This window comes from Rhinichthys klamathensis, unplaced genomic scaffold (assembly GCF_029890125.1).
Source record: "Rhinichthys klamathensis goyatoka isolate OS25496 unplaced genomic scaffold, OSU_Roscu_1.1 h1tg000174l_1, whole genome shotgun sequence".
NCBI classification, from domain to species: Eukaryota; Metazoa; Chordata; class Actinopteri; order Cypriniformes; family Leuciscidae; genus Rhinichthys; species Rhinichthys klamathensis.
Window position 1 is genome coordinate 1041942 of NW_026606704.1, and position 27962 is coordinate 1069903.

General features: G+C 38.1%; 1 protein-coding gene across 5 annotated transcripts in view; it reads right to left on the minus strand.

Annotated features, from left to right (window-relative positions):
• dst (dystonin) overlaps nt 1-27962 on the minus strand; it is a 243432-nt gene that overhangs the window by 146914 nt on the left and 68556 nt on the right. For 2 of the 5 annotated variants that reach the window (XM_056260166.1, XM_056260165.1), the window contains exons 1-7: nt 21755-22561; nt 18685-18851; nt 14513-14625; nt 11518-11624; nt 10123-10242; nt 6219-6314; nt 6020-6147 (exon numbers count right to left, since the gene is read on the minus strand). In XM_056260166.1, the coding sequence (XP_056116141.1) occupies nt 6020-6147; nt 6219-6314; nt 10123-10242; nt 11518-11624; nt 14513-14625; nt 18685-18851; nt 21755-22435 (1412 nt within the window). In that variant the 5' untranslated portion in view covers nt 22436-22561. Of the gene's footprint in view, nt 1-6019; nt 6148-6218; nt 6315-10122; nt 10243-11517; nt 11625-14512; nt 14626-18684; nt 18852-21754; nt 22563-27962 lie in introns of those variants that run through there. The other 3 variants (XM_056260164.1, XM_056260167.1, XM_056260168.1) reach the window with 3 other exon arrangements.

A 27962-nucleotide genomic window follows, 5' to 3' on the forward strand; every position in this document is an offset into this window, starting at 1 on the left:
GTCAAACACCAGGTTGTGCACTGAATGTCCTCTCCCTGAGGCGCGTGTCCCGCTCACCTGGGCCCATACACACAGCTGTTATTGAGGTAAAGCGGGGTGCTGGACAGAGGCTCGTGTGCTCCCGACAGCAGGTTTTCAGCAGAGCCCAGGCTGGTTAAAGTGCTGTCACTCACTGATGAGGTGCTACTGCCGTACACCAGGCTGCTGTGCATCATAACAGACTAACTATGTGTGTATCCGGCCCAGAGAACAGCGTTTCCCAGCCCTCCGTCAGAAGCAGACGCCCCACCTGCCATCTAAAGCCCTTCTAACAGCGCACGCTTCCAGTCGCTGCTACTTATAGGCTCGTCCCGCTGTTATAAGAGCCAGCCCACACTAACATCAGCCCCGGGTCAATGTAAGACAGATGATCCCGCACAGGTTCAGACTGTGAGAGACGTGTGTGTGCCACACTAGACACCACATGCCTTCACTCATTGCAATCATTTAACCATTTATGGCTGTTGTTATATAATCACGTATAAATAAAAGCGATAATAAATAGTGATTTCCATTTATTTCCAGGTGATTTCCAACACCATGTTTTCACATAAATATTATGAGTACACAGTCATACAGTGTGACTGTCATATCTGTGCATTAAACAAAACTAATCTCTGGTGCACAACAGGGCTGGGCAATATAATTTAAAGAAATATATAACATACAGTAGCTGTCAAAAGTTTGGTAACAACTTTCACAACTTTGTCTGCTCACCTAGGCTATGTTTATTTAATCCAAAAAAATTATATTGTGAAATATTATTACAATTTTAGTGTTTTTTTATGTGAATATATTTTAATATGTAATTTATTCCTGTGATCAAAGCTGAATTTTCAGCATCATTACTTCAGTCTTCAGTGTCACATGATCCTTCAGAAATCATCTGATGCTCAAGAAACATTTCTGATTATTATTATCAATGTTGAATTTTTTTTTTTTGCTGTTTAAATATACCATTCAAACATTTGTGTTAAGATTAAAAAAGAGAGAGAAATTATTATTCAATTATTCATCAAGGATGGATTAAATTGATCAAAAGTGACAGTAAAAACATTTATGATGTTACAAAAGATTTTATATTTAATAAATGCTTTTTATTGAAATTTCTAATTATCAAAGAATCCTAAGTGGAGGGGGGAAATGTATCACGGTTTCCACAAAAATCTGATGTTTTCAACATTGATAATAATAATGAATGTTTTTTGAGCATCAAATCATATATTAGAGTGATTTCTGAAGGATCATGTGACACTGAAGACTGGAGTAATGATGCTGAACATTCAGCTTTGATCACAGGAATAAATGATATTTTACTATATATTCACATAGAAAAAAAGCTTTTTTAATTTGTAATAATATTTTACAATATTACTGTTTTTATTGTGTTTTTGATCAAATAAACGCAGCCTTAAGTGAGCAGAAGAGACTTCTTTCAAAAACATTAAAAGCAAATAATTTCAGTACATTCTTTGACAATTTACATAAGAATGGATTTATGAATGACTGACACAGACAATCATTCTGCTGATGTTTTATGACTAAGGCCCAGAGGCGGACAGAGTACACAGCTTCATTACTTGAGTAAAAGTACAGATAGCCCTTGCTAAATTTTACTCAAGTACAAGTAAAAGTACTACAGTCAGATGTCTACTTAAGTAAAAGTACTGAAGCACTTGTTTTTAAAAGTACTTGATTATCAAGAGTACATTTTCTAAATATTGCATTACTACTGCCACAGTGCTTACATTTATGTACAGAAACGTCCTACATGGAGTTATGAAAAATGTAATGTTAATACCTTGGAGAATGTAAAAGGAATTTAAAAAGTAAAATCAAGTAATTTTCATCTTTTTACCATGTTGCTTGATTTAACATTTCTCACTTGCCCACAAGGCAGTAGCACACTGGCAACGCTCTGACAAACCTCTGCTAGAGTTTTAATGGATTTTTTGCACCCACATTTGAACCTGACTGTGTTAAACACACCGCACACTCAAGAACATCAAAGCAAATGCTCGGCTTACATTAATGTGTAATATCAGAAAAGAAAATTCAGCTAACAATTGTGTGTACATGTGAGTTTCTCTGTTTTTTCATCAATCAAATCAATAAACAGGTTGGCACATTTCCGGGATGGACCTGCTGCGTCTTCATCCATTGTTTCGTCCATGGTTTCGTCTCTTATCTAAATCTGACCATGGAGTTGAGTTTGGCGGAAAGCTGAAGGTGATTGCTGATAGGCTGTTCCAATCAGTGGCGCCTGCACAATCCAATCACGTTTGAGAGGGAAACAACAAATTGAGGGTTTCCGAGATTTTTCTTTTTTCCTTTTTTTTTTTTTTTTTAGAAGAAGAAGAAGTAACGGGTACTCACGGTTATGGATAGAAATGTAGCGGAGTAAGGAGTACAATATTTGCCTCTCAAATGTACGTGAGTAAAGTCTTGAGTACTTCCCAAAAATGATACTCAAGTAAAGTACAGATCCCTCAAAATTGTACATAAGTACTGTACTCAAGTAAATGTACTCCGTTACTGTCCGGCTCTGATAAGGGGCGGGACATCTGTGTCTGTGACCAGTGGGAGTGGGAGAACAGTCATTCAGGAGACTGACTAATAGCAAGCTGGACTACAATATATGAAGAATGCCATCATTGGCATTCAATGGCAGTTGCTTGGCTGCACTGCTGGGCCCACCACTTATGAAATCTGACATCTTTGCTTATGGCAGCTTTTTAAAATTTCCATATAAGTCTAACAGGGACATGCACATGCCCAACCTTGATCCCTTGACTTAAATGTGTCACTTTGCATTATGTTGAGATATTTTAGTGGACACTTTTAATCAAAAGACTTGCAATTTTGCAACTGAAAAAAAAAAAAAAAAACATTGCGGGCTTGCGAAATCGGCAAAAGTGTGCATCGAGGGCGTATTTCGACCGCAAAGGGGACGCTCACTGAAATCCACAAGTGCACATGAAAGCTGTGTCCCAGTTCAGATGCATCCTTCGAAGGCCATGAAGGTCAGACTGAGCGTTGTAAAATGTGTTGGTATAGCCTACAGGTAGACGAGCCGTTGACGAGCGGCGGTAACGTTTGTACTGCACTTTTTTGAAAGTTATATTAAACTGTCTGAAAACAAAACAGGGATCACAACCTGTTTAAATATGTTCACCGTGGTCCAATTCTACATAATTAAGAGTATAAACTATATAAAATCATATCTTAGTAAGAGAAGAGTCAACATTTGAACCGCTTTAAAGTTTTTACATTTGAATCATTAGATATTAGAGTTAGTTGAAACCCAATACTTGCATTTAAAAGAGAAAATTGATCTCGTCAAAATCCTGTCAAAAGGAATTCGAGGGTACAGTAGGCAGGGAAGGATGCATCTGTTGTATCCTTTATTTCACGGGAAAGAAAGGAGGAGCCTTTGAAATGGGACAGCCTTCATCGCGCCGCTGTGACTCAATCGGCCTTCGAAGGACGCGCGAGACGGAGAAGAACGTGGAAAATGAAGTATAACCAGGCCTAAACGTCTTGAGGAAACTTAACAGCCAAATAAAAAGCTCATTCAAAATCATTGACTGATTATTTAACATGTTGCTTAAAGGAGAACTCCGGCGCAAAATGACTAGTTTGCATTATGACTAGTCGAGACTGTTTTCCAAAGTTTTTTCCAATGTTTTATTAGACCAAAGGTTCATTTTGCGCCGGAGTTCTCCTTTAAAGGGGCTATGTGTAGGTTTTTACTTAAAGAAATCTTTAAGATAGAGGGCCCTATCTTGCAAACTTTCCCTCATGCTATTTTGCAGTTCCAGAAAACAATTCCGCCACTGACCAGAAAAAGCCTAGTCTAAAGTCAGTGGCGCGTTGCGCGTTGTTCATAATGCTATTTTAAGCGCGCATGCTTGGCCATAATGTAGCGGTGCACAACGCGCATACACTTTGATTCTCTCATCAACACAGATGCAGCTGTTTTTATTTTTGCAAATCATGAATTATAACAAGGAAAAATATTAACACATGAGGGAAATCATTGTGGTGTCCATGAAGATGTAAAAAAAAATGTAGGCCTAAATCTAGCTTACACATTTACCCAAATTTTTCAGGCTAATTGTAGTAATGACGGATCACTCCTGTTTGCCCAATAGTGGCAAGACACATATATATATAAGGACATCGGACAAATTAGTTTGTCCGTCAAGAACCAGAAAAAAAAAACTCCCATCCCCATACAACGCCACTTCTCTGTCTTTCACGGTCCTGACAAGAACGCCGGTCTCCTCAGCTGTGAACCGCTCCTGACGCGCGCCTGGTAAATCCGCCGTTATAATAGCAATCCGCCATGCAACATGCGCACCTGCTCTTAAAGGGTATGTTGGATGACGCTCTGATTGGTTTATTTCACGTTACGCCCAAACCACACCTATGAATAATGAAGCTACTTCAGACCAACCCCTTTTAAACTTGCGTCGGGCGCAAGTAGGGTTGCCAACCGTTCCGTATAATACGGAATCGTTCCGTATTTGACACATAAAAGGCTTGTTCCGTATTGAACTGATACGGAACGCACTTTGTTCCGTATTTTTGAGAATCAATTCAGTGCAAATCCATGACAGACGCATAGCTTCTAATATATATGTCAGACAGACTATGATGAATGCACGAAGACCCGCTGCTATAATGGCAAATTTGGGGACTTGGCGCCACCTTGACGGGCTCTGACGTGTAATGACGTGGAGTTGGCTCATTGGTCGCACGTCAGAGGCGCCCGCGCCATTGGATGTGCAGTTGCCGCAGCGCAGCCTGAGCGAGCCAGACGCTCAATGTGCAAGCTGTGCAAATGCATTTTACAGGCTTCAGTAAATCGAGTAAAATGTGTTTCCGAAGACATTTGTAGGCTATGATAAGAAAAACTACTAAAAAAAATAAAATAAAAAAATTTGCACCGGAAAGAACATTCTAGAAGTCTAATTCTATTGAATAAGTTCACACAAGGCTACAGAAAACTGTTGTGTTTATTTTTCTTCAAATGCAGTCTAAGCCGATGAGTTTCGAATGTTATATGTTGTATTTGTTTAAGTTAAAAATAAAACGTATTATAATCTAAACAAATACATGGTTCATTTTTGGCAAAATGATCATGATAGCCTTTATATATCTGTGTGGTTAAGTCTTGTATATTGATTAAGCCTACTTTGCTATTCTATAAATATATAGGCCTAATAAGTTGCATTATAATATGATATAAAATGTATGAATTTCAGGGGGCATGTCACTACCACATACCAAGGCGTGAACAGGGTTATTTATGCGGCTGAACTTATTGCATATGCATTTGTAGGAGTTTCCCTTTCAGACGCAACATTTGTGGGAGGAGATTGAGTATTTAAATGAATCATGCAAGGTGATTTACTACGGTTTGCGCCATTATTTACCGCCCAAAAAAGCACATCTAAAGCCCTTTTGCGACTGTGTTGTTAATAGATTATCAGCAGCTCTGCTTGTTTTTAACGCTTTTATGGGATTTCGGTCTCACACTAATAAATCTGGCCCTTATTGTGTTTAAAAAAAACAATAATTAGGTTGAGAAGCAAAACTGTGTAATTATGTTAATATTGTTTTAGTTTTCCTTTCATTTTCCCTTCTTTTGTTTTGGAATTGCGCTCTCACGCTAATTTGCCCTGTTTAGTAAATCTGCCCCTTAAGAAATTAAAATATCCCTTTTTAAAGAAAGGAGTCACAAATCACAAAAGAGACCCTTATAAATGAATAAACAGTACAACACCTTTCTAAAAACGTTCTAAGAAAAATCTCTCAAATGTCAAAATTTGTATTGTTGCTATATTGATATGATAAAAATGATTAAAAACGTCAAGTAGATTGTAAGTGAATTCCTCAGTGGAATGCATGTCATCCACGCCCATGTTCTTTCATTAAGAAATAGCGATGGAGAGATAGCGTGTGTAAATCATACCTGTCCACTTCAGGCCTCAGGCTCTTCTCTCTCTCCAGCATGGCCACGATCAGCTTGCCCCATTCCTTCTCCACGTCATTAGGATGGAAACCTTGAGGGAGCTGGATGCGGCCGAACTCCATCCACACCTAAACACACAGCAGAGATTAAGACATCTGTCAAGGACTGTAAATGTACACGAAATATGAAAGATACAAACCTCTAGCATTTTGTAGAGATGCTTGATTTTGGCCTTTTCATTCTCTTTCGGTGGGATTTCGTTCTCTTTAAACTGTTGATACTGAGTATAAAGTGCCTGTGAAGGTAAAAACAGTTAGATGAAACAAAGCGGTGTGATTTCAGAAGAAAAGACAAGTTACCCACTGGAGATGTGAGATATAGTACTGCAGAACACCTGAACTCGATGAGAAAGATGGAGCTGCTCCTCCAGTCTTTAACAGTTTCTAACACGAGTGGGACGCTACCTGTGAGCGAGGGCAGTCTGCCTCAGGCTCCATTACACTAAGCAATGTTTAATGAGTCTTAGCAGCTGCTGATCTCTGAAAATACATGTCTGATACATCTGACAAATGACTACTTCAAATTATGGAAGCTTGTTTCCGCCACTGAATAAAATAAATAAATAAATAATTGCGACTTTTTATCTCACAATTCTGACTTTTTTTCTCACAATTGCGAATTTACATCTCGCAATTCTGACTTTATAACACATAATTGCGAGTTTATAGCCTATCTCGAAATTCTGACATCTTTTCTCAGAATTGTGAGATATAAAATCGCAATTGCGTGATAAATTCAGAATTGCGAGATATAAAGTCGCAATTGCGTGATATAAAGTCAGAATTGCGTGATATAAAGTCAGAATTGCGTGATATAAAGTCACAATTGCGTGTTGTAAAGTCAGAATTGCGTGATATAAAGTCGCAATTGCGTGATAAAGTCAGAATTGCGAGATATAAAGTCGCAATTGCGTGATATAAAGTCGCAATTGCGTGATATAAAGTAAGAATTGCGTGATATAAAGTCGCAATTGCGTGTTGTAAAGTCAGAATTGTGAGATATAAACACAATTCACAACTCACAATTCTGACTTTATAACACGCAATTCTGACTTTATATCACGCAATTCTGACTTTATATCTTGCAATTCTGTCTTTATAACACGCAATTGCTACTTTATATCACGCAATTCTGACTTTACAACACGCAATTGCGACTTTATATCACGCAATTCTGACTTTATATCACGCAATTCTGACTTTATAACACGCAATTGCGACTTTGTCTCGCAATTCTGACTTTATATCTCGCAATTCTGACTTTATAACACGCAATTGTGACTTTATATCTCGCAATTCTGACTTTATAACACGCAATTGCGACTTTATAACACGCAATTGCGACTTTATATCTCGCAATTCTGACTTTATATCACGCAATTCTGACTTTATAACACGCAATTGCGACTTTATATCACGCAATTCTGACTTTATATCTCGCAATTCTGACTTTATATCTCGCAATTCTGACTTTATAACACGCAATTGCGACTCTATATCTCGCAATTCTGACTTTATATCACGCAATTCTGACTTTACAACACGCAATTGCGCCTTTATATCACGCAATTCTGACTTTATATCACGCAATTCTGACTTTATAACACGCAATTGCGACTTTATGTCTCGCAATTCTGACTTTATATCTCGCAATTCTGACTTTATAACACGCAATTGCGACTTTATATCTTGCAATTCTGACTTTATATCTCGCAATTCTGACTTTATAACACGCAATTGCGACTTTATATCTCACAATTCTGACTTTATATCACGCAATTCTGACTTTATAACACGCAATTGCGACTTTATATCTCGCAATTCTGACTTTATATCTCGCAATTCTGACTTTATATCTCGCAAATCTGACTTTATAACACGCAATTGCGACTTTATATCTCGCAATTCTGACTTTATATCACGCAATTCTGACTTTACAACACGCAATTGCGACTTTATATCACGCAATTGCGACTTTATATCACGCAATTCTGACTTTATAACACGCAATTGCGACTTTATGTCTCGCAATTCTGACTTTATATCTCGCAATTCTGACTTTATAACACGCAATTGCGACTTTATATCTCGCAATTCTGACTTTATATCTCGCAATTCTGACTTTATAACACGCAATTGCGACTTTATATCTCGCAATTCTGACTTTATATCACGCAATTCTGACTTTATAACACGCAATTGCGACTTTATATCTCGCAATTCTGACTTTATATCAATCAATTGTGACTTTATATCACGCAATTCTGACTTTATAACACGCAATTGCGACTTTATATCTCGCAATTCTGACTTTATATCACGCAATTCTGACTTTATAACACGCAATTGCGACTTTATATCACGCAATTCCGACTTTATATCACGCAATTCCGACTTTATAACACGCAATTGCGACTTTATATCTCGCAATTCTGACTTTATATCACGCAATTCTGACTTTATAACACGCAATTGCGACTTTATATCTCGCAATTCTGACTTTATATCTCGCAATTCTGACTTTATATCATGCAATTCTGACTTTATATCACGCAATTCTGACTTTATATCTCGCAATTCTGACTTTATATCACGCAATTCCGACTTTATATCTCGCAATTCTGACTTTATATCTCGCAATTCTGACTTTATATCACGCAATTCTGACTTTATAACACGCAATTGCGACTTTATATCACGCAATTCCGACTTTATATCACGCAATTCTGACTTTATATCACGCAATTCTGACTTTATAACACGCAATTGCGACTTTATATCTCGCAATTCTGACTTTATTTCTCGCAATTCTGACTTTATATCATGCAATTCTGACTTTATATCACGCAATTCTGACTTTATATCACGCAATTCTGACTTTATATCACGCAATTCCGACTTTATATCTCGCAATTCTGACTTTATATCTCGCAATTCTGACTTTATTTCTCAGTCAGAACTGTAAACTCGCAATTGTGAGAAAAAAAGTCAGAATTGTGAGATAAAAAGTCGCAATTACCTTTTTTATTTTTCATTCTGTGGCGGAAACAAGCTTCCATATCAAATATATCTGATATTTCATAAATCAAAATGTAATATCAGCCTAGGAATGCTTTCCCACAAAACTGCCCCTCACGTCTCTCCAAACCTGTATATTTCTCGTTTCCAAATAATAATAATAAAAAAAGAAATAGGACATTATATTTTGCATAAAGAAAAGCAGGTCTGTTTTAAGGACGAATATGATTTATTTTTTATTTTATTTTTTGCATCTTGGCATTATTTTCATGGTAAATATCATGAAAAAGAACTAGTCATTCAGATATTGAAGCTCATTTTCCGCCACACAGGGGAAAAAAAAAATCATGCTCTGGTAAATAGTAATTATGAGATGAAATGTCAGATTATGCCATACTGAGATAAAAATGGAAAGTATGACATTAAGAGTCAACATGTTGACACACTACATCATAATTTTGAAATACAAATGTGGTAATTATGACATACTAAGTTGTAATTATGACATACCAGGTCAAAATTCTTCTAAAAAAAAGTTGACTATGACACAAAAAGTCAAAATTATGACACACTGACTCATAATTATGATATACTAAGTCAAATTTTGACGTGTCATAATTGACAGTCAAAATTACCAGATAAAGTCGACATTATGACCTGCTGTGTCATAAATATCACATAAAAAGTGGAAATTATGACATAAGAAGTCATAATTGAGACATACTACATTATAATTATAAGATATTATGGCATGCTAAGTTATAATTGTCACCAGGGTTGGGAAAAGTTACTTTTAAATGTAATGCGTTACAAATATTGTTACTCCTTAATAAAGTAACACAATATGAAAAGTCAAGACGTTCTATATCATTATTTCGATTTGTATGGCATAAATAAGATGTGCAAAAGCATGATTTTTTTTCTTATGTGATGGAAATGGGCTTTCATATTCAGGACACCCACAGAGTAGTCAGTTTTGAAAATATTGAAATTATTAAAGCATGATAAAATCGTGAGGCTTCTCACCTTAAGTTCCACAGGATTGCTGGGGAAATTTCTGTCTGCCATGACAGTCACGTTGTGTTTGATCCACTGGCTGAGGTACATCACCATGTTCTGGTACTCCACCCATTTAATATCCACATCCTGTTTCAGGAACAACATCGACCATCTTAGTCTTTTGATCCACTGCAATTCCATGAAATATGAACACAGCCATACTTCCAACACTATGAGGTTATAGTGTGTGTCACTTCTTGGCTTTCTAGAGAAATTTCCATCATATTGTGTTCATTTGCTCATTTATTTAAGAATAGCAAGCATGTTGGATTCAAGGTTAATGTGACTTAAATGGCATACTGGTTCTCTTCCTCAGACAGCATTATCCAATGCTCTGGGAATGACTCCAAAGATTCCTTAAAAGCTTCCAACTTAGTTTAATGTCATGCATAACAAGCCTCCAAGAAACATGGAATGCTTACATAATTAAAAAAATGTAGACAAAGTTTATTTGCATATACCGAGACAAATTCACCAGCCCACCCAGCTGGAAAACGATCTATAGTCCGGTAGCTTCTATTATCCTTGAGATATTTAATCCGCATGAGGATCCTCAGAGAAGAGTCTTTATGAGTTTCAATCACAGACAGGCGGCAATGACAAGATATGCTTTAATGTGCCGTCACACACAGACTGCTCACATTTAACCATCACTGAACACAGAAGAGCCATTTCAGGCTATTTGCATTTGTAGTGCTTTCAATTAAAACAAACCCTTCCGGAAAAAGAAGTGTGCTAAATTGTATTGACCGTGCACTTGTAGTGAACTTCAAATATTAAAAGTATATTTAAAAAACAGTACTTGCAGTTAATACCAATGAAACAAAAGGCCACTTAAGTGCGCTTAAAAAGTACACTTTCATATCTCTTTCTTAACACACTTAACTAGACTTTAAAAGTGCACTTTGTAAAATTAAATTATAGTTTGACTTTGAAGTGCATTGTTTTAATAATCTTTTGTCGTGCTTTAAAGATGTGTTGGCAAACATGTAACATACTTGATTATAATTATAATTAAACTGTAGTGTGTTATTCAATATTTCATTTAAAGTTAATATATTTTAAATGCACTAAATTGCAACTTCATTACAAATGTGTATTCGCAAATATTTGTCAATACATTCAGCAGCATTTTTGAAATTAAAGTTGTTCTTAAGTCCCACTTAATGGGTTTTAAATCACTCTAAAGTTCAGCTAATATACATTTAAGCTAGAATACTCTTTTAATTAACATGCAGCTAAGAGTCTAAAAAACATAATATTTTACATTCAGATTGCACTCTTTTATTTCCGTAATAAGTATGCTGAAGAGTACTATTTTTCACAAGGGTAGTTATGTTATAAATCTGTGATTGTACTTACATTTGCACTGATGCCCTCCATGCCTTCCGGTACTTTCGGGAAGACATCGTATAATGTTGAGACATAAGTAATGACCGACTTCTCATCCGGAGATGACACGTCAACATCTGCTCGAAAGAGGAAACATTTGCTTAGTTAGAATGCTACTTTATAAACCATTGGAACAGTTGTGCAACAAATGCTTGTAACCTTTCCTTTCAGAGCAATTCACTACAGACAAAACAGTTTACGGTTTCTATGAAGTGTTGAATTCGATGTTTACTCTGCTGAGGCCATTGAGTACTATTCTTAGATCCCAGTGTTGTTTTACAAGTGACCATGAAACCCAGTGAAACTGCAGGGTGAAATATCTGGCATTCAGACGCATGGCTCTGGAGACTCCTCAACACCTCAGAGCTGAACCAGTGATGGCTCACTTCAGTCGTTTGGTAGAGTTGTGTTAACTAGAAGCTCATTCTCACTCTAGGACATCTCTGGAGTTTCACACTTCACCAAAAGAAACAGAGATAGTTTTTGACCTCATTGTTTTGAAATGCTGGGTAACCCGTTTTCAGTGAGAAAACGTTGGCATAATAAGGATGATGGAAAATTGTTTTTTTAATGACAATACTGTCAAACCTGGCATGTGTGTTTTTAATATCATGTAATTATTTACATTTACATTCATGCATTTAGCAGACACTTTCTGTCAGGATTGTTTATGTTGTGTGTGCAAGCACATGGCCTGTTATGTGTTTGCATTGTTTTGTGTCTTTTACCACACCCCCTTGTTTCCTTGTTAGTCTTGATTATTTATCTGTGTCACCTGTGCCCTTGTGATTATGTTCCTCATTTAAGATCCTTGTGTTTGTTACTCAGTGCTTGTTCGTTGTATCCTGTATCCTGTCCTGTGAGCTGTATATTCCCGTGATCAGAGTTTGTATCCTGCCTGTTAGTTCTAGTCTCATGTTTTTGTCAAGTTTATTAGTCTAGTCTTGTCAATGTTCGTTTGCTCCCTCGTGGGTCTTTGTTTTCTGTCTGTTTAATAAATCCGTGTTTTATTTATTACTGTCTGCGTTTGGGTTCATATCCGCATACCGTGACACTTTCATCCAAAGTGGCATGCAATAGAAGTACATAAGCAAGCCGTCACAGTACTAAAAATATTAATAGTGTACAATTGTAGGTTTAATAGAAAGCCAGACTAGGAAACAAGCAAGATCCGTTCTCACACTACAGGAGTTTTAGGATGATTTGTCCCTGATTTTCCCCTCCTGACAATCTGAGAAAAAATCTTGTCCAGGACATTGGTCGGTTCTGATGTTCGTGTTTTTAGACATAATTACAAACTTTCATTAGGTTTTGCATTTGGATATATATTTAGTTGTGCTGTCAAACGATTAAAATATTTAATTGCGATTAATCGCATTAATGTCATAGTTAACTCGCGATTAATCGCACATTTTTATCTATTCTAAATGTCTCTTGATTTCTTTTTGTCCCATTATTTTTTCTCATTTTAATGCTCTTATCAACATGGAAAAGTGGATCGGCTTGCTTTGTGCAAATGTTTTTTATTGAAAACAACATTGGCATATACTGTGTTCAATTTCACACTAACATTCTCACTTGGAGCAAATAATCTCTCACACAATGTAACACTGTCCATCAATAAAAGGGTGAAAGAAATACTGACGAGGTCCTGATATTGACGAGGGGGCGGAGAATTCGCATCAGCTGTGTGTGTGTGTGTGTGTGTGTGTGTGTGTGTGTGTGTGTGTGTGTGTGTGTGCTTGGCCATCATTAAGTGGTGTTTCAGACTGGACGTGCTGCGATGATGATAGCTCAGTTCACAACGACAAAACACACAGATCGCTTTGGTCTCGTCAATGGAACCATTTGGCAACTTTTTAAAAGTAAACTTTCCATTCAGAATCGTATTGGCGTCCATTTCGGCGTCTCGCGCTCGTCATCCACTCAAAGCGTAACGTTAACCTACTATTTGGCCGGCTCGCAAGCCCAAACGAGTGTGTGCGGTGCCTGTTGTTGTTTCCGGTATAGCTGGATCCGCTCGCGCTTTGGTCGATGAAGCAACAAAACGTTGCGCACGTTAAAATGGGTTTGCGTTAACGCCGTTAATAACACGTTTAACTGACAGCCCTAATATTTAGAGATTATTAAAGACTAGTTTTTGCCAGTTTAATTGTTGTTGTTGTTGTTTTAAGTGTTGATTTGAGGTGTTAGTTTTTGCATCATGATTACAGTCAAACCAGAAGACAGTGGGTCTGTTTGGCACTCCTGATGTTTTAGAGTTTCACCCCTTCACTGCTGTGTACATTTTCTCTGCATTGTGGCTGATTTGTATATTTTTCATATTTCCTGGTTATATGGTGGTCACCACGAACAACACGACCATTCGTCTTTTTCAAATCAAGTCAACGATTGTTTTTTATCACATAGCAAGTGCCGTAAAAGTCACCAAGTTTTATACCATTCTGATGAAGTTACGATTGTATTTTTTTTTTTTTTTTTTTTTATGACCGAACAAAACCAGAGGGGTTTTAGACCCCAGTGTGTCCTGTGTTCTGTGTCAGGTCTTTTCCTTGTATGGCATTTTGTTTGGTGTTTTCAGTTCTGCTCCTGGTGTTCAGTTTTGGATCTTGTGTTCCCTGTTTTGACTCTTATTTTCATTAAATCTAACTCTGCATTTGGATCCAGCTCTCCTTCGTTTTTGAGTTTCGCCAATGTTACATTTACACATGAGAGCAGCCAATAAACGTCTTTAACAATGACTTATCAATGTATTATTTTACTTTTACAGAACCTACATTTTGTGTGTGTATGTGTGTGTGCAAGCAGCATTGTAATAAAAGTACCACAACTAAACGGTTCCATTGGTGACCTCAGCCCAAACATTAACATTTGACACCTTGGAGTCGGACAGTGTTGTAACTGGAGGGTGAGAATACACACTTGCTCCATCAGGTCAACATGTATTAGGACAGTAGAAACTCACCCTCTGGGTCCAGCAGTCGGGCCACACCAAGCTGCTCGGCCACACCAAACGCTTGCTCTAAGTTGGATCTGCTGCTTTGTGTTGAAACTCTGCTCATATCCACCAGATCAGGCCTGAATGAAGACAGAATCGTGACAATATGATCTTATTTCAAAATCTCTGCATGTCTGATATCTTTCAGTGACAGATATGTTTGGTATTACATTCCAAGATTTAGCTTTAATCAAAATTGTGTTTGATTGATGGTGACAGGCATTTTCAATTATGCAAATTGGCCCAGTGTCAAAAACTTCACATGTACAGTACTCACTCACAATCAAGAGACGTCATTCATTTGAAGGAGCATATAAGCAACAATTATATTTTGCATTAAGAAAATTAAGCTTATTTTAGGACCGCTACGAATCTTGGTCCCAAAATCTTGGTCTTCATATTCTTTAAGAAAAACAGGTTTTCTTCTTTTTGATTTTGGGGTGAAATATGACCCAGCTATGCTCTTGACAGGTTTCGTGAGATTCACTCATAAGGATTATTATCACTACCAAACCTTCCCTGACTGACAGGAATAGGGATGGCTAGAAATATCTTTGCACAAAGAAGTAATTATTCAGAATCTAGGTCATCTGTACATCTGTTAGGTAAAATGACATTTCATCAAACTATAAAGGGCAGATTATGACTATGAGGCACAACAGATCATTCCAAGAATAGAGATGAGAGATACACGTACTGTACAAGTGTAATAAACACCTCTCGTAACCTATTTTACATCCACAATGTAACATTTTTATTACAGAGTGAAACAGGATATTCAGTTTGAAGGAAGGCCAAGACTGTGGTTGTTACGGTACCAAAATTTCAGTAGTCGGTAACATACCAATACTACTCAAAGTTTGCGGTTCTCTGTACCAATTTTAGTACCAGAGCAAAAACTTTTGAATTATGTACTTTAAAAAAATGTTGTCCTGTTTGTCTCATCCCTTGGTTATCCCGATCAATCATAGTTTCTGATTTAATCACGCATTTGAATACTGTTGTCAATCCAGACACTTTGCAGCATTAAAAAAAACTCAACTAAACAGTATTCAGATTGTGAATAGGTAATGAACAGAAAGCCAGAGAAGAGCTTCCCTTTATAATCACTAAGGCTATCAATCTCTAAAGCGCAAGCTCACTGAATTGTGCATTCTCGCGAAAACTCCTATTATAATAAAAAAAGCTGTCTTAATTGTCAAGTCAAGTCAAGTCACCTTTATTTATATAGCGCTTTTTACAATACAGATTGTATCAAAGCGCTTCACAGTGATAACATGAAAACAATATAACAAAAACAATATAACAATATAACAAAGTTTGTTTCTAAAAGAAATTGCGTCAACGTCCACCTTAAGTAAGGCAGATCAATAATATTATTGAATATTAAATGTTAAATTGTACAATGAATCTCTTAGGCCACGTTCACACGGCAGCAGAACACACTGTATTTGAGTCCTTAAAGGATTAGTTCACCTCAAAATGAAAATTTCCTGATAATTTACCCCAATGCCATCCAAGATGTTCATGTCTTTCTTTCTTCAGTGAAAAATAAATAAAAAAATTTGAGGAAAACATTTCAGGATTTTTCTCCACACAATGGACTTCAACGGTAACCAAATTGTTGAAGTCCAAATCAATGCAGTTTCAAAGGGCTTTCGATCCCAGCTGAGGAATAGGGTCTTATCTAGCGAAACGATCGGTCATTTTCTAAAATAAAATAAAAATTGATATACTTTTTAACCACAATTGTTCGTCTTGTGCTGGTCTGCGACGCGCCAGGCATTACGTCATCACGCTGGAAAGGTCACGCTGGACGTAGGCGGAAGTATCGCCCCATTCGCTAGATAAGACCCTATTCCTCAGATGGGATCAAAAGCCCTTTGAAACTGCATTGATTTGGACTTCAACAATTTGGTTACCGTTGAAGTCCATTGTGTGGAGAAAAATCCTGAAATGTTTCCCTCAAAAAATTTTAATTTCTTTTCCACTGAAGAAAGAAAGACATGAACATCTTGGATAGCATTGGGGTGAGTAAATTATAAGGAAATTTTCATTTTGAGGTGTAGGGCTGTATTGTCCTAGTCGTTTAGTCGATTAATTGGTCGATACGTTCTGGTTCGACCAAAATTCTGATTGGTCGATTTTTTCCCCGCGTTCATTTTGCCCATAGACTGTAAAAAAAGGGTTTTGCCGCACTGAGGCGCGCTCATTTCATCAGGTGGAAAGCACTAACTGCTAATGGGGGTGTTTTCAGAGTACCCTTGTTTCACAGGTAACAGTCTGTCTTCAGAACACCCCCCTTGTTTTCACCTTTTTGGATTAGCCCAACCCAAGAGAGAACGATAAGTAGGCTATATAAGGTTTGATGCTGAATATTATTTATTTAATTGTGAGAGCGTTTAATAGTCAGTCCTCTTCTAACATGTCAACAACAAAGAAATCGACAGTGTGGCAGCATTTTGTTAAAATTGATAACAGGAAAAAGGTCAAATGCAAAGTGTGCAAGCAACCACACCTCGACGACAAACATGACATATCATCTAAAAGTGGTAAGCTCACTTGTCTGCGTTAGCTTGCCCTGTCTGTTTTGAATAGGCTATATGAACAAATCAGAATTTGCATATTTCAATGTTTTAGTGTGATAACCTAACTTTTTTATTTTTTGTTTGGAGCCTAATGCGCAATTGCGCTGTGCCGACTGTTTGTGTTAGTTTTGAGCCTAAGATGCTTTATTTTTCAGTTATGCACTTTATTTCGTTTCTGCTCTTGATCTGGTTTGTTTAATAAATATTTTTTTTTTTATTAAAGTGTGTTTATTAAGAGTAAAAGCTTTAAGTTTATAGTCTATCCGTGTCTCAGCCGCGAAGCTGATCTCTCCTATGTTCAGCCTGTGCGGGGACATGCACAGAGCGGCTGAAATGATAGTGTCTGACAGTTATAACATATGACAAAAATAATTGTCTAAATTATGTTGCATATTCCTCAACAGTTCTTGTGATGATCTCACTAGTTGACAAGACAACATAGTACTATCTTCGGAAATCATAGGCTATGATATTGCGCAGGTGCACGTGATGCAACGCTGTCAGAGCCGATAGACTTGTGTGTCAGACTCATTTCAGTGCAAAATAATTCGGCCAAAAACGATTTAATATACTGCAAACAGCCTACTAGTTTTTTAATGTTTATTTATAATTCATTTAGGTGGACAACAAGGCTACCAAGTACTGTGCGCAGCTAATTAATTTAACGGTTTTTTTTTCTAACGTCATTTTTAGTCGATTTTAGTCGATTTTTAGTCGAAAATGTCAGGACTTCAGTCGACCAAGATTTTCTTTGGTTGAATACAGCCCTATTGAGGTGAACTACTCCTTTAATACGGTTACGTTCACACACAGTATGGTTATTTACAGGAGTGACAACCACATTCTATAACCAAACTCACATCCGTAATTTCAGGACTCACCCCTGTTAGGAGATGAGGTTGTCAATCCCAAAAACTGACAGAGACTAGCATTATTTACAGTACATCGTGCAGCTCGCGTAAAATAAAAACAAAACCTTGTGCGTTTTCAGCAGTGTGTTAAATGGATTCTGACTAACTTGCTGACTAGCCATTGAATTCACGTGCTCAACAGATATAACTGTGATTGGCTACATTGCTCACCGCTAGTAAATAGAAACCTTTGACACTCAGAGAGCGCTCAAACAAACATGAACGAGAGCGTTTAAAAGCAGTGTCTATCAGCAGGTACTGAATACACACGGTACTTCGGTTCTACTGGTACTGCAGAAATGCTGGCAGAGTTTTATCCATCTGTAGCAGAGCAAGTTATTACATTTTTATGAAAGATTTGTTTTTCTATGGAATAACGTGAATCGATACACTATGAACAATTTGACAAAGAAGCTGGTAGATATTGATGTAATGTTGCCTTTTCTGCCAATGTGGACAGCTGACAGTGAGACACACCACTAGGGTTTAAAGCAGAGCCTCTGTGTTTAGTCAAATCCAAAGCGGGCTTTACATAGGTCACCAAAAACTGAAATTCTGTCATTTATTTACTCACCCTTTAAAACACGAAATCAGATGCAAACAGATAAAAAAGGCATGAGGCTCTGGAAATTGACATTACCTGTACTTATGAATAATAGCATTGAACAGTCGTCCATCCCTCCACGAGGTAGTGAAGTTGTCGCAGCGAACACCCACGTAGCCTTCGGTCATCTGCTTGGACCACAGCAGAAGCCTCTCCTTGGCTGTCATGTCCTCGGACTCTCCCGTCACATGGATGTCCGAGATCTGCAGGCAGGAAAGATGACATTTTCGTTAATATTGTTAAGAATCTGTGTTATAACAATGATATGGGGCCTCTTTTCAAACCCAGTCAGTCATATTCAGCAATCTGTAAAGAAATGGTCATTTTGTAACACAAAAGTCTCCCTGTAGTCAATAATTGTATCCCTTAAAACTCATCTTTGATCACCAAAATTGCACCAAAATGACATGTTTGAACTGGTTTTCCTTGAAAAGGAAATTTAGTCATAATTTGTAAGTCGCTTTGGATAAAAGCGTCTGCTAAATGAATACATGTAAATATAAATGTAAAAGAAATGTCTTCATGCCTTAAAATAGCTTGAATGTAACTCGACACCATTGCCTCATTTAGTATACGCGGTTCTATGAATATGCAAATGAGCCCCGCCTCCACTCACTCACTCAGCTCAGAGATCCACTGGTTGACGATCACACGTTGATCTGATTGGTTACAAGTTCGTTTGTGACGTCAGAAACACCAGCGATTTCACACCGTGATTTTGAGACAGCAGTTTTAAAAAGAAAATACTCATATAGATGCTACATATAAATAACATTAAAAGCTTGATTGTTACCACAGGGGGACTTTAAATGGTTTTAAAAACCATATAACAGAATTACACTTTTTTAAACTAATGTGCATGACTTCACATCTATGTGAATAATGTAGCCATAATGTAATTTCAATCTGATCTGCAAATAATCTAGCGAAAGGTGAGTTTAGAATTAAGAATAAATAAAGATGCATTTATCATGCACATACAGAGATTTTTGTGCACCTTTATGATTATGACCGTGAACACAAAGCATGGCAAGACTTCATCAGCGAAGAAGAATAGAGGGCAAAAACTAAAAGTGAATGACAGAGACAAACCTCAATATTCACCCTGAAAACCGTTTCCACAAAACCTGACCACAGAAAACTTCACAAAACCAACACCAAATAGAGATTTTACCTCAGACACCACTGCTAAAATGTGAAAAAGATGGAGTTAAGATCATAAAACATGGACCGTTAGAGCCTGAAGATGAACTTCATCATCATCTCTGATCAGTTTAATCACCTGACGTCAATATTATTGAGTGAGAAGCAGATTCCCTCCTTCAACATGTTCTGATAGACCACATTCAAAAGTTGTATTAATCTACTCTAGTAAGGTTAGAAGTTAAAATATTAAAATATTGCCTATTTCCAGGTGTTCACATTATTTTGCCCAACCCCTGCAGATTGTGTTATAGTACCATAAAAGAGCTGTGTTTGTTATCCTATCAATATAACATTAGCAAATGTCTGTAATTTGGCCTTTTCTTAATGTCTGTTTCTGCATTGAGGCTCAGCTGGTGCAAGTAGAAAGGCTGAATCGTGTGACATTTGATCAGTGATTCCCCAGCACAGGTTGGTTGATCTGTTTCTTCATTTAGATATATGTATAGTACTCTCCATGTAGGTGATAAATCATATTAAATGCATTTTCAATATAGCATTGCAAAACACTGATGGTGACTTATGAACAGAGACCATCTCACATGACCTCACGTTAAAAAGAAGGATTTTCAGCTCTAAAATCAAATGCCTGGAGCAAAAGTTAAGCCAACACCTACTGATTTAAGGAAACACATTATACCACAACAGCTTAACAATCATTTACAGATCGGTAAGTGTGTAATATGTCTATGTGCTGGCACTGAAGTAAACTCAAAGGAATCTGCCGGCCGGCCACAGTGTAATTATAGCTTGTAGGAAGAGGGCAGAGCACATGGTGTTTAGACTGTGGGTGTGGAAAGACTGAGCTATTAAACCAAGAACCAAACACACCAAAACATGCCAACTCTGACTAATCACTGCAGTGAATGATAATATTATGGAAACTCTGTGTCATTCATTAAAAAATGGCTAGTGTCTAGATTCTAGTATCTAGGATGAGAAACGTTTTGGAAAATGCTTGAAAACGCTAATGTGGACAGAGAGTGTTTTGTAATGAAAACTCAGTTTTCATATCTATCCGGATTAATGTAGATGTACCCTGAGAGTCGAATGTTCCAGGTTGACATCTAATAATTCTAGCAACGAAGACCTGGTGTGAATGCAGCTTACTGTATATCACAAATTAACAGTATGACATGCAATGGAAATTATTGTTTTAAAGGGTTAGTTCACCCCAAAATGAAAATTCTGTCAGTAATTACTCACCCTCAAAAGTTATTAAAGACATTGTTAAAATAGTCCGAGTGACTACAGTGGCTCAATCTTAAGTTTATCAAGCGACGAGAATACTTTTTGTGCGCAAAAAAAAATAAAAAAAATAACGACTTTATTGAACTATTCATTTTCTTCTCTGTGGGCCTCGAGTGAGTTCGCGTAGTGTAACAGCGCAGCGCTTCTGTGTTGTACGTCACACGTAGGCTCACTATTGGCCGACGCTGGTCATGTGTGTGTGATGTGTGTGACGTACAACACAGAAGCGCTGCGCTGTTACACTACGTGAACTCACTCGAGGCCCACAGAGAAGAAAATGAATAGTTGAATAAAGTCGTTATTTTTGTTAGTTTTTTTGCGCACAAAAATTATTCTTGTCGCTTGATGAACTTAAGATTGAGCCACTGTAGTTAATCGGACTATTTTAATGATGTCTTTAATAACTTTCTGGGCCGGCAAGTTTCAATCCCTTAGAAGCCTATGGAGGAGTGATCCAGCTCTAAGATTTAATAAAAAATATCTTAATTTGTGTTCCGAAGATGAACGAACGTCTTACGGGGTTGAACAACATGAGGGAGAGTAATTACTGGCAGAGTTTTCATTTTGGGGTGAACTATCCCTTTAGGAAACGTCATGTGCATCATGTCATTGCATCATCAATGGCATCTCAAATGTTGACCTCAAATATTACCTCCTGGTGTTTAGTAGAACCTAGTTTAAGATCTTGCTGGACAGTATCCAAAGAAGCCTGGGAAACTGAATCTCCCGAGCAAGTGTGGGCCCTCCTCCGCTTCCTGTGCACTTGAGTGTCCCATATAATTTTGGAGAACCCTTCCATGTTTCCATGTGTCTGGAGCATATGCTCCACCGCTCCAAAACTAGCCGCCCTCCCAAATTGTCTCCGCAAAAGTTTCTTTTCCACAAGCCTGTCCTTTGTGGTGATGCTTCCGGAGCTCTTGTTGACCCCGTGTAGATTATGGTCGGCATTGCGCCTGCTTTTGTCCTTATTTATCTGATAAGTACCTGGCTTTCTACCAGTTTTACCTCGGAGGACTGGGACTTCTCCAACATAGACCCCATGGCTGATACTGTGCTGCCTGGGCCTTGGAAACTCGTCTTGCTCTGAGTTCAATTTACACACCAGATTGAGAGAATTACCATCAGATGTGGCATAATCCAGGTCATCAGTCTTACAGCTTCCATGGCTTCTTAAAGAGTCAGTGGCATTAAAATCAGCTGATTTTCTCTTTTTCCTCCTTTGAAAGTATCGGCGTCCACTGAGCTGCTTTGGTGCGGGGCTGATCGGGGCTTTCGTGGGATCAACATAACACTCCTCCCTAGAGTCCCTAACGCATCCGCACATATTACCCATGGCGGTTGCTCATGCTAATACGGCTGCAAATTAAAAAAGCTTCACTCCAACCAGCCAGCTTTAAACAAGATCAGCAAGTTCAAGAGTTTCTTATCCCAGGAAGTACCAGCCATCGTTTCCCTAGCAAGTATTTAGGTAGGAAGGTGATGTCAGACAAATCAGCAGTAGTCCAATATCCAGAGAAGTACGGATGATGTGAATCCCTCTGAGACTCGGTGAAGGACCGAGACGCTCCAAACAAACTTCTGTTTCGTGTATCGCAAGTTCACCAGGCTCGCTGCACAGCCCGGCCCTTTCTTCTCATGCTGCCAACACACTGAAGACTCAGTGACCTTTGAAACTGCACCCTTTGCCCTGATCCTCCAGAACAAACACTATACAGATCGAGGCGACACAAACTAACGCAGTTCTAGGTAGCTCTCTGTCACAGCTGAGGAAACGTCACCGTCCTCATGTGATGTGTAAACACAGCCACCCCCAGAACCCTGCTGGTGTTTAGTTTCCAGAGGCTGAATGTCCTCAGAGAGAGAGAGAGAGAGAGAGAGAGAGAGAGAGAGAGAGAGAGAGAGAGAGAGAGAGAGAGAGAGAGAGAGAGAGAGAGAGAGAGAGAGAGAGAGAGAGAGAGAGAGAGAGAGAGAGAGAGCGAGAGAGAGAGAGAGAGAGAGAGAGAGAGAGAGAGAGAGAGAGAGAGAGAGAGAGAGAGAGAGAGAGAGAGAGAGAGAGAGACTCTCATCTGTTCCCTGATGGCTTCTGGGCCGTGTGTGAAACCTCTGCTCAGCATGTTGAGCCATTCAAATAGGACTTACCAGGTTGAGAGAATCATGGCCTGTCATGTGGCCTTTTAAAATAACAGGACAACGTGGCTGGATCTACAACATGGCAAACTGAGCTGCCCCACACAACAAAGCTCTCTATTTGCTCTTTAATCTAGCTCAAAACAAGAGCAAAGCATTGAAAAGGATCAAGTCCAACACTTAAAGCAAACAAACATAACCAGCAGTCATACACATGAAAGATGATAACTTATATTGGCTATATAAACTTGGTTGGGTATATATTATATAATCTCAGTTTTATAGTTATAAAATATAATTAGCTTACACAACAATTATTGAACAAACATTCATTTAAAGTTAATTAAGGGTGTTAGCTAAGGTAAAATCCCTTTTACTATTGTGTTAAATTGTTTTAGGGAACTTAAAACAAAATGTGCTGCTACTTTTGCCACATCTCACCACCATAACATCACACACACTTGAGGACGGATCCCTAGAAACTTCCTCAAAATTTATAGTAACCATGCAGCAACATGCTATAAACGGCTTTATAAATTAAGGGTGTTATAATACACAAAAAAGGAAAACAAGTCTCAAATGCACACGCATCTGACAAGAAGGAAAGTATACAGCGTATAGTATACAGCACGCCTAGTATAGTGCTGGTCAAGACTGGCTAATGCTGGTATAGTGCTGGTATAGTGCTGGTCCAGGGGTGCGTTTCCCGAAAGTATTGTTAGCCAACTATGGTCGCAAGTTCCATCGTTACCAATAGAGTTCAATGGAAATTGCGATCATAGTTGGATAACAATGCTTTCGGGAAACGCACTCCAGGCTGGTTAATGCTGATAAAGGCTGGTATAGCGCTGGTCCAGACTGGTTAATGCTGATATAGTGCTGATTAGTGCTGGTATAGTGCTAGTCCAGGCTGGTTAATGCCGATAAAGGCTAGTATAGTGCTGGTCCAGGCTGGTTAATGCTGGTATACAGTAGTGCTGATTAGTGCTGGTCCAGGCTGGTCAAAGGGGTGATGAACTGAGAAATCAAATTTTCCTTGAGCTTTTGACATCTAAGAGTTCATCAAATTATGAGAATATCCTGTAAGTTTCAGAACTGAAAACGTCCTTGTTAGTCCAATAAAGGCTTTTATTGACACCAGGCTCAGCAAACGACTCGTTTTTCAAAGTGGGGAACTATGACGACAAAGAGGATAAAACACCACCCCCGCAGAAGAAGATCAACGCCTACTTCAACACGGCCGGCTTAGCCCCGCCCACCGATTCGCGCATTACACGAAACTCATTATAATATGCAAAACTGTTATCCACTCACAGCAGTGGGCGTTTACTTCCAAGTCTTAAATGCAAGACGCCCATAAAAACCGAGCGTTTTTGAGCTAGGCTCAAAACTAGGGTAGAAAATAGCATATTACTTATTCATTTTGATGGTTTTGAATGTAAAAACCAAGCGAACGTCATAAGTTGACCTCAGACAACAATATAAAACAATTTAAAAAGCCAGTTCATGACCCCTTTAATGCTGATTAGTGCTGGTCCAGGATGGGTAATGCTGATTAGTGCTGGTATGGTGCTGGTCCAGACTGGTTAATGCTGGTTAGGGCTGGTATAGTGCTGATTAATGTTGGTATAGTGCTGGTCCAGACTGCTTAATGCTGGTTAGGGCTGGTATAGTGCTGATTAATGTTGGTATAGTGCTGGTCCAGACTGCTTAATGCTGGTTAGGACTGGTGTAGTGCTGATTAATGTTGGTATAGTGCTGGTCCAGACTGCTTAATGCTGGTTAGGGCTGGTATAGTGCTGATTAATGTTGGTATAGTGCTGGTCCTGACTGCTTAATGCTGGTTAGGACTGGTGTAGTGCTGATTAATGTTGGTATAGTGCTGGTCCTGACTGCTTAATGCTGGTTAGGACTGGTATAGTGCTGATTAGTGCTGGTATGGTGCTGGTCCAGACTGGTTAATGCTGGTTAGGGCTGGTATAGTGCTGATTAATGTTGGTATAGTGCTGGTCCAGACTGCTTAATGCTGGTTAGGGCTGGTATAGTGCTGATTAATGTTGGTATAGTGCTGGTCCAGACTGCTTAATGCTGGTTAGGACTGGTATAGTGCTGATTAATGTTGGTATAGTGCTGGTCCTGACTGCTTAATGCTGGTTAGGACTGGTATAGTGCTGATTAGTGCTGGTATGGTGCTGGTCCAGACTGGTTAATGCTGGTTAGGGCTGGTATAGTGCTGATTAATGTTGGTATAGTGCTGGTCCAGACTGCTTAATGCTGGTTAGGACTGGTATAGTGCTGATTAATGTTGGTATAGTGCTGGTCCAGACTGCTTAATGCTGGTTAGGGCTGGTATAGTGCTGATTAATGTTGGTATAGTGCTGGTCCAGACTGCTTAATGCTGGTTAGGACTGGTATAGTGCTGATTAATGTTGGTATAGTGCTGGTCCAGACTGCTTAATGCTGGTTAGGGCTGGTATAGTGCTGATTAATGTTGGTATAGTGCTGGTCCAGACTGCTTAATGCTGGTTAGGACTGGTATAGTGCTGATTAACCCTCTGGGGACCAAGGGTTTTTTGAGGCCCTTGGGATGTTTTGACATGCACTGACATTTGTGCTTTTTTCAGTTATTTATAAACATGTTAATGGCAACGGTGTAAATTCACTCTATATAGCACAAACGGGGCTACCATAATCTGTGAACAACATGTATGTACATGTTTGTATTTTTGAGAGAATATTATTTATGCATGGTTATTGAAAAACTTAAAAATAAAAGTTTCTGAAATAAGGCCACAAAACACATATTGATTATTTCTTCACAAGACTTTTGAAAATTGTATCACATAGCCTAGAATATTTGCTCCAAAACTATGTGAGAATCATCCTGACTACTCATTCAGATAAGTCAATAAAGTCATTTATAATGTGCATGACGTGTTTAGTGTGAGAAAGCTTTATGCGAGGAGGCGTGATCTCTCATTAATATGTGTGGCATTTCACACCTGAGAAAGACAAAGACCCTCCCATAATTAGGTGCTATCATGCCCTTACGAGGAGCCTTGCACAAAGAATGAGGAGATTTAAAAAAGAATGGCTTTTAGATTGTTTGGATTTATTTACAACACAACATAATCCAAAGATACACAACAAAGGACTGGTTTCTGGTTAAAATTGCTTTTTAATTATATATATATACACACACACACTGCTTAGAATAAGTGAAAACACCCATGCTAAAGTTGACTAAAAAGAGGAATAAAAAATCGTAATGCCTTAATTTAAAAAATGAGGAAAATTCCAACCTTTAGGGAAATGAATAATGTCCCTGAATTCTTTGTGAATGAATAATGTATCGCAAATAATTAAATGTTCTTCTTTAAAATACAGGGTGCATACGTCTGGACACTTCTATCACACACCCTTCACCATATAGACATGGTTTTATTTCAGTTCAAAGTTAGAGTTGGAAACATCTTGAAAAGAAAATAGTCTTTTTCCATAAATGTCTTAGTTTGATCATACATATTTCAAAGTTGAGGATTCATTATTTTGATATAGCTTGCATTGGAACAAACATCTTAGTTGATTAGTTTATTGACAAAACATAAGCTTATTTGATGTCTTTATTTTGAAGCTTATTTGATGCTTATTTGATTTGAAAAACTTTATCCAAAACTAGTCAAAGAAATGTTCTTTTATTTCGTCTGTAACAGTGCGTATCTGTGCGTTCATTCATTCATTTACACACACAGAGAGAAACATAATTCACATTTAAACAGTAGGATATGCTATTTTTCCGTTTACAGACACTAACGTTCTTCTATATCGCGATTAGAACAAAGCACAAAACACTTACACTTCTCAGCTGAATCTGTCGCTCCTCCTCGAAGTGAAAATAAACCAGCACTTCTGTCTTAAATGTCCCAGGATTATTCCTCATAGCGGCTATGAGGAATAATCCTGTGGGACATTTAAGACAGAAGTGCTGGTTTATTTTCACTTCGAGGAGGAGCGACAGATTCAGCTGAGAAGTGTAAGTGTTTTGTGCAAGACGAATCTTAATCTGACTAAAAAATATAGTGCGTTTACAGCATTTGCCTGGGGGCGTTTATCTATTTTGCAAATGGCCTCAACACATTATCTTATGAATAGCGCGCTCTGCGAGTGGGTGTGAACAAATTAACGATAATGAGCTGAGACAGGAGAAACTGTACTTCTCTTTAGTTTCAGACAGATTACATTGCAGGAGAATATTTGTTTTAAATGTGAATTGTTTTATTTAAAAGTAGAAATTTAAAGCGCTCTTTAGACGTTTGTTTCATGTTTGTGTGATAAGTATTAGCGGAGTTTCCGTTCATTTTCCAGACGTGTTTCAGAAAGATTTTTGCGGAGACAGAGTGAACTGAAAGCGCACCCTGTTTATTTTATTTATAAAAAAAAAAAAACACAAGGTTTTGATGTTAATGTGAGTGTACACAAAAAAAGAAGACCCTCTATAGTTTATAATCATGTATTGATTTTATTTATATGACCATAAATGACGGAGTATTTTAAGTCTATGTTGCTGCTATGTGAGAAAAAAAACCAGCAAAATGCGCGGGCGCGTTCTTGGTCCCCAGAGGGTTAATGTTGGTATAGTGCTGGTCCAGACTGGTTAATTCTGGTTAGGGCTGGTATAGTGCTGATTAATGTTGGTATAGTGCTGGTCCAGACTGGTTAATGCTCATATAGGG